Raw genomic sequence first — 7,500 nt, 5'->3', positions numbered from 1 at the left:
TGGTCTGGTTGAGGCCGAGTGCGTCTACACGAGAGAAGCGCTAAAGACGTATCAGAGTCTGGATGTCTACAGTTACTGCAGTTAGTGGAATAGTTGTAAGGATTTGGTCATGCAATTGGAGCTTCACACACTATTAAAAACCTCCTTTGTTTGGTTTGTTGCTATGGTAACTGGGGAGGTTATTGGTGCTCAGAAATGATTGCTTATAAATATTTCAGAATAATATGATTTATATATATTATATTTATTTATTATATTATGTTTTTTAAACTCTCTATTGCTTTGCACTGTAGACCCCAGGTACCTGAACTCCTCCACCTTCTCCACCTCTTCTCCCTTCAACCGCACCCCTCCACTGCCCTCCCTCTCATTCACACACATGCACTCTGTCTTACTCCTACTGACTTTCATTCCCCTTCTGCTCTCCTGCACTTCCTCGTTCCATCACCACGTCTCTTTGTCTTCCTCTCTATTTCTAGATGTCACACCAAGTACTTTTCTAACTGTCTCCCTCATCACTCCTGCAGTAGTTCCACAATCATCCAGCACCTCTTCACCACCACCGAGCTCCTGTCTGACCTCCTCCTGAACCTCACACTAAAGTCTTCCTCCTTCAGTTTCCACCATCTTATTCTTCTTTCAGTCCTCACTCTCCTCCTCTTCTTCTTCACCTCCAAAACCATCCTACAGACCACCATCCGATGCTGTCTAGCTACACCCCCATCACCTCCTCATCACCTCTGTTCCCTTCACCTACATGACCATTAAAGTCTGCCCCAATCACCAATCTTTCATTCCTACACCTTCTACCACTTCATCTAACTCACTCCAGAATCTTTCCTTCTCCTCCATCTCACAACCCACTTGTGGAGCATAAGCACTGATGACATTTATCATCACGCCTTCATCTTCCAGCTTCACGCTCATCACCCTATCAGAAACTCTTCACCTCCACTACACTCTTACTGTACTCTTCCTTCAGAATCCCCCTACACCATTTCTCTTTCCATCCACACCATGATAGAACAGTTTAAACACCTCCAATGTTCCTGCTCTTACTCCTTTCCACTTGTTCTCCTGAACACACAACATCTCTACCTTTCTCCTCTCCATCATATCAGCTCCCTCTCTCCCTTTACCCGTCATAGTACCAACATTTAAAGTACCAACCCGAACCTCCACTCTCCTCCACTTCTCCTCCACTTCTCCTCCACTTCTCCTCCACTTCTCCTCCACTTCTCCTCCACTTCTCCTCCACTTCTCCTTTCCCTGCTGTCTCTGTAGACGTCTTCCTCCTCTCCTTCTCCTCCTTCAGACAACAGCAGCACAGTTTACACCAGTACCCTGTTGTTAATGATACCTGTGGTGGTTGTTGGTAATCCGGGCCTCGACTGATCCGCTATGAAATTCTGATTCCTGATCCGTATATTTGATTTGGCAGATGTTTTACTCTGGATGTCCTTCATAACACAAACCTCCACATTTATCTGGAGTTGAGACACTGAGAGTCTCCTGACCTGTGTAACACTAATGACTGGGTTTAACTCCTTATTATATTATACACTGTTAATTTATTACATTATATAAACATTTCCCCCTGTTTACACCTCGTCACTTTATTTACTGTCCACTGTGGGAATTTATTACTGAAAAATGATTGAGAATCTTTATTCTTAATAAAAGCATGCAGGTTTATTTATTTAATCATTTATTGATTTATTGATTTATTTGTTTTATTTATTTATTTATTTATTGGCAGAAAAAAAATCTGTATGTTTTTCTGTCAGGGAAACTGTGTGCAGAAACATCATTCAGGAAACAAAGGCTGTAATTTAGAGCAAAATTATTTAATACTGTGTGAAGAATCTGTTCTTTACACACACACACACACACACACACACACACCAGGTTTAACATGACATTGATGTGCTTATGGTTCTGTTTTTCAATGGGTGGGTGGGGGGAGACTTATAGAACACACTGTCCTTGTGTGTGTGTGTGTGTGTGTCTGTGTGTGTGTGTTTGGAGAAACTTCATCTGATCTGACAGGCGTGGAACTTGGAGAAAACAAAAAATGATTCTTATCCCCCCTAAAATGCAGCACTGCCCCGTCTCTACGTCTCCATTACACTGATTACACAGAGACAGCAGTCATTTTACAATCAGTGCAGAGTGTGTGTGTGTGTGTGTGTGTGTGTGTGTGTGTGTGTGTGTGTGTGTGTGTGTGTGTGTGTGTGTGTGTGTGTGTGTGTGTGTTTTGAGGAAAGGTCAGCGAGGCCTGCTTCAGTTTTTCCGCTGGAGATGGAGAACAAAAGGCCTTTCAGAGCTGCACAGCGTTCAGAGCCTCAATTAGCGTAGAGCGCTAACGCTAACTGCAGCCGCACGTCGTCTGTTCTGGGTTAGTCAACCTGGGGGAGGAGAGAGAGAGCGTGTGTGTGTGTGTGTGTGTTTTCTTTTGAAAATTCTGCTGTGCTGAGGTCAGTGCTGTGAGAATATCCCTGGCTTCCAAGCTACATGTGTTTAGATATGAAGTCCCCAACATGGTGTGTGTGTGCGCCTGTGAGAGAGAGAGAGAGAGAGAGAGAGAGAGAGAGAGAGAGAGAGAGAGTGTGTGCAGAAGTGTATGTGTTGTGAGTGTGTGCATAACAGTGATTGTGTGTATGATTGTGAGGGTGTGTGTATGAGTGTGTGTAGGTGTGTGTGTGTATGAGTGCGAGTAGGAGAGTGATAGTGTGTATGCATGTGTGTATGAGTGAGTGTGCATATGAGAGTGATAGTGTGTGTTGTGTGTATGAGTGTGTTGTTATGAGTGTGTGTGTATATGAGTGTCTATTAGTGTGTGTGTGTGTGTGTACGTGAGTGTGCGTGAGTTTGCGTATGAATGCGAGTGTATAAATGTGTGTGTGTACGTGTGTAAGTGTGCGTATGAGTGTGTGTGTGTATATACACGTGTATGTGTGTGTGTGTGTGTGTGTGTGTATGAGCGTGTGTGTGGGTTTGCGTGCATTCGTGTGTATGTGTGTGTCTGTATATGTGTGTGTGTGTATGACAGTGTGTAAGTGTGTTTGTGTGTGTGAGTATGTGTAGGAATCCTGATTTGGGGGCGGAGTTTAATTATCATGAGCCAATAACAAACCTGGTCATGTGACATCATCACTTAACATCTCACCAACATCATGTCTACATTTATTCTCTATATGTTTATTATACAGTTCATTATCTGTGTTTCATAAGTATCAACTCCCTATAAATGTTTTGTTTACTTATTTTATGTATTGTGTGTGTGTGTGTGTGTGTGTGTGTGTGTGTGTGTGTGTGTGTGTGTGTGTGTGTGTAGGTGGGAGAAGCGTGTGGATCAGCGTGGAAGGTTTTACTACGTGGACCACAACACGCGGACGACAACGTGGCAGCGCCCCACAGCTGAGTCGGTCCGGAACTTCGAGCAGTGGCAGAGTCAGCGCAGTCAACTTCAGGGGGCCATGCACCTGTTCAACCAGAGATACCTGTACCAGGTAACACACACACACAGACACACACGGTGATATCCTTCCCGACGGCAGAGGCGTGTAGTGAATATAGATCAGGGAGGGACGCTAAAAGCTTAAGCGTGTTAAGAGTCTGATGGAATTAGCTCACCGGCCCAACATAGTACTTTTCCACCAGACGACATCAACTCCCCCATGGTGAGGTGGGAGCAGGGCATTATGGGTAAAGGGGCGAGGGGATAAAAATAATCAGAATAATGATCCGCTTTCAGTCTGTTTTTTGGAGATAATTACAGCGAGTATAGTAAATAACTGTTTAAGATATTTAGAGCTGCAGCTCCACCAAAGAGACCAGAATAACACTCTCTCTCTCACACACACACAAACACACACACACACACAGAATTGTCTCAGTGTACCATAAAACCAGGATATCATGTGTCCTGTGTGTGTGTGTGTGTGTGTCTGGTTAACTGAGACCTCAAGTCTCTTGAGTAGCCTTTGTCACACACCTCCAACATTTCACACCTGGTTCTGACATTACAGGAGCCTGAGTGCATGCAGCAGAACACACACACACACACACACACACACACACAGAGAGCATAGTGACTCTCACGATACGTCAGCTCAGAACAGAGCATGTAACACACACGCACACACAGAGTGGTTTGTTTTGTAATTGCTCTGAGCCAAAGTCATTAATGGCCTGTTTCCTGCGTCTAATACACACACACACACACACACACACACACACATCTCTCTGAAAAATAAAGCAGTTTACATGAAGTGCAGCAGAGAGAGTAATGACTATAGGGGACAGTAATGATTCTATAGGGGAGAGTAATGACTATAGGGGAGTGTAATGACTCTATAGGGGAGAGTAATGACTCTATAGGGGAGAGTAATGACTCTATAGGGGAGAGTAATGACTATAGGGGAGTGTAATGACTCTATAGGGGAGAGTAATGACTCTATAGGGGAGAGTAATGACTATAGGGGAGAGTAATGACTCTATAGGGGAGAGTAATGACTCTATAGGGGAGAGTAATGACTCTATAGGGGAGAGTAATGACTATAGGGGAGAGTAATGACTCTATAGGGGAGAGTAATGACTATAGGGGAGTGTAATGACTCTATAGGGGAGAGTAATGACTCTATAGGGGAGAGTAATGACTCTATAGGGGAGTGTAATGACTCTATAGGGGAGAGTAATGACTCTATAGGGGAGAGTAATGACTCTATAGGGGAGAGTAATGATTCTATAGGGGAGTGTAATGACTCTATAGGGGAGAGTAATGACTCTAGGGGAGAGTAATGACTATAGGGGAGAGTAATGACTCTATAGGGGAGAGTAATGACTCTATAGGGGAGAGTAATGACTATAGGGAGAGTAATGACTCTATAGGGGAGAGTAATGACTCTATAGGGGAGAGTAATGACTATAGGGGAGAGTAATGATTCTATAGGGGAGAGTAATGATTCTATAGGGAGAGTAATGACTCTATAGGGAGAGTAATGATTCTATAGGGAGAGTAATGATTCTATAGGGAGAGTAATGATTCTATAGGGGAGAGTAATGACTCTATAGGGGAGAGTAATGATTCTATAGGGGAGAGTAATGATTCTATAGGGGAGTAATGACTCTATAGAGAGTAATGACTCTATAGGGAGAGTAATGACTATAGGAGAGTAATGACTCTATAGGAGAGTAATGACACTATAGGGGAGTAATGACTCTATAGGGAGAGTAATGACTCTATAGGGAGAGTAATGACTCTATAGGGAGAGTAATGACTCTATAGGGAGAGTAATGACTCTGTAGGGGAGAATAATGACTCTGTAGGGGAGAATAATGACTCTCTAGGGGAAAGTAATGACTCTCTAGGGGAAAGTAATGACTATAGGGGAGAGTAATGACTCTATAGGGGAGAGTAATGACTCTATAGGGGAAAGTAATGACTCTATAGGGGAGAGTAATGACTCTATAGGGGAGAGTAATGACTCTAGGGAGAGTAATGACTCTATAGGGAGAGTAATGACTCTAGGGAGAGTAATGACTCTATAGGGAGAGTAATGACTCTATAGGGAGAGTAATGACTCTATAGGAGAGTAATGACTCTAGGGAGAGTAATGACTCTATAGGGAGAGTAATGACTCTATAGGGAGAGTAATGACTCTATAGGGGAGAGTAATGACTCTATAGGGGAGAGTAATGACTCTAGGGGAGAGTAATGACTCTATAGGGGAAAGTAATGACTCTATAGGGGAGAGTAATGACTCTAGGGGAGAGTAATGACTCTATAGGGGAGAGTAATGACTATAGGGGAGAGTAATGACTCTAGGGAGAGTAATGACTCTATAGGGGAAAGTAATCAAATCAAATCAAATCAAATCAAATTTTATTTGTCACAAACACATACATACAGGGTACGACATGCAGTGAAATGCTTTTGACGACGGTCCGGCATGAGGGAATAAAATAGGGTACAAAAGGAGAATAGAAAATATAAAAAATATAAATATAATAACAAAATTTAAAGAAAAATATAATAAGAAAGAAGGCAGATAAATAAGATGTAGAGATATATAAATATATATGTATATATACGTACATATACATATACACATATATACACATACATATACATATATATACACATACACTGAAAATGTACACAGAAAATGTTTATGTTTATGGCAGTGTGCAGTTAGCCAGTAAACAACAGTAAACAAGTTATGATTGACCATGAGTGTCCGTGTGCAGTGAGGTGTGGTGTAAAGTGTCCTTGTGCGGGATGGTGTGGTATAAGAAAAGAGAATATAAAAATATGAAATAAATATGAAAAGAAAATGAAAAGAAAATATGAAAAGAGATGGAATGTAAAGTGCACTGTGCTGTGCAAGTCCAGTGTATAATGTGCCGTAGCACGAAAAGTGTGGTTGTGCAGGGGAAAAATGGTGATGATGGAGAGAGTGGGCCAGTTTTTAGATCCTGGGTGTTTCCTGGTTTAAACTCCGAATGGCCTGCGGGAAGAAGCTCCTCCTCATTCTCTCTGTGTTCGCCTTCAGGGAGCGGAAGCGTTTCCCAACGCAACAGAGAAAAGAGTCCATTGTTGGGATGGCTGAGGTCCTTCACAATTTTCCTGGCTCTGGTCCTGCACCGTGCTGTAGATGTCCTGCAGGTCAGGAGCTCGGTGTGGATGGTACGCTCGCTGAACGCACCACCCTCTGGAGGGCTCGTCTGTCCTGCATGGTGCTGTTCCCGAACCAGGAAGTGATGCTACCCGTCAGAACGCTCTCGATGGTGCAGGTGTAAAAAGTCTTAAGCACCTGAGAGGGTAGTTTAAAGTCCCTTAAGCGTCTCAGATGGTACAGACGCTGCCGGGCCTTCTTCACCAGGGTGTTGATGTGACAGGACCAAGACAGGTCCTGTGTGATGTGAACACCCAGGTACCGGAAACTGTCCACTCTTTCCACTGGAGTCCGCAGATGTTTAGCGGTTGGTATGACCGCTCCTGCTTCGTGCTGAAGTCCACGATCAACTCCTTAGTCTTGCTGACGTTCAGGAGAAGGTTGTTCTCCTGGCACCATCTCTCCAGGTTTTTAACTTCCTGTAGGTAGGCCGTCTCGCCGTTGTTGGAGATCAGGCCCACCACAACGGTGTCGCCAGCAAACTTGATGATGGTTGTGGAGTTGGAAGTGGCCACACAGTCATGTGTGTACAGTGAGTACAGCAGGGGGCTCAGAACACAACCCTGGGGAGCTCCAGTGCTGAGGGTGAGGGTGGATGAGGTGTGTTTTCCCACCCGTACAGCTTGTGGTCTGTCCGTCAGAAAGTTCGAGATCCATTGACACAGCGGCAGGCTGAGTCCCAGGACCTCCAACTTAGAGGTGAGTGTGGAGGGAATTATGGTGTTGAATGCTGAACTGTAGTCCACGAACAACATCTTTGTGTAATTCCCATTTCTTTGGTCCAGGTGGCTGTTTGTAGTGTGGAGAAGATGTGCAATTG

At 43.8% G+C, this 7,500-nt stretch overlaps 1 protein-coding gene across 5 annotated transcripts in view; it reads left to right on the top strand.

Moving 5' to 3' along the window:
- Positions 1-7,500, top strand: part of wwp2 (WW domain containing E3 ubiquitin protein ligase 2) — a 57,511-nt gene that overhangs the window by 22,329 nt on the left and 27,682 nt on the right. For all 5 annotated transcript variants that reach the window (XM_046850578.1, XM_046850576.1, XM_046850577.1 and 2 more), the window contains exon 10: positions 3,338-3,512. In XM_046850578.1, coding sequence (XP_046706534.1) covers positions 3,338-3,512 — 175 coding nt within the window. The remainder of the gene's footprint in view (positions 1-3,337; positions 3,513-7,500) is intronic.

This window comes from Silurus meridionalis, chromosome 5 (genome assembly GCF_014805685.1).
Source record: "Silurus meridionalis isolate SWU-2019-XX chromosome 5, ASM1480568v1, whole genome shotgun sequence".
Lineage (NCBI taxonomy): Eukaryota > Metazoa > Chordata > Actinopteri > Siluriformes > Siluridae > Silurus > Silurus meridionalis.
Note: the sequence above shows the minus strand (reverse complement) of the source record. Positions and strands in the feature narration are given on the sequence as shown.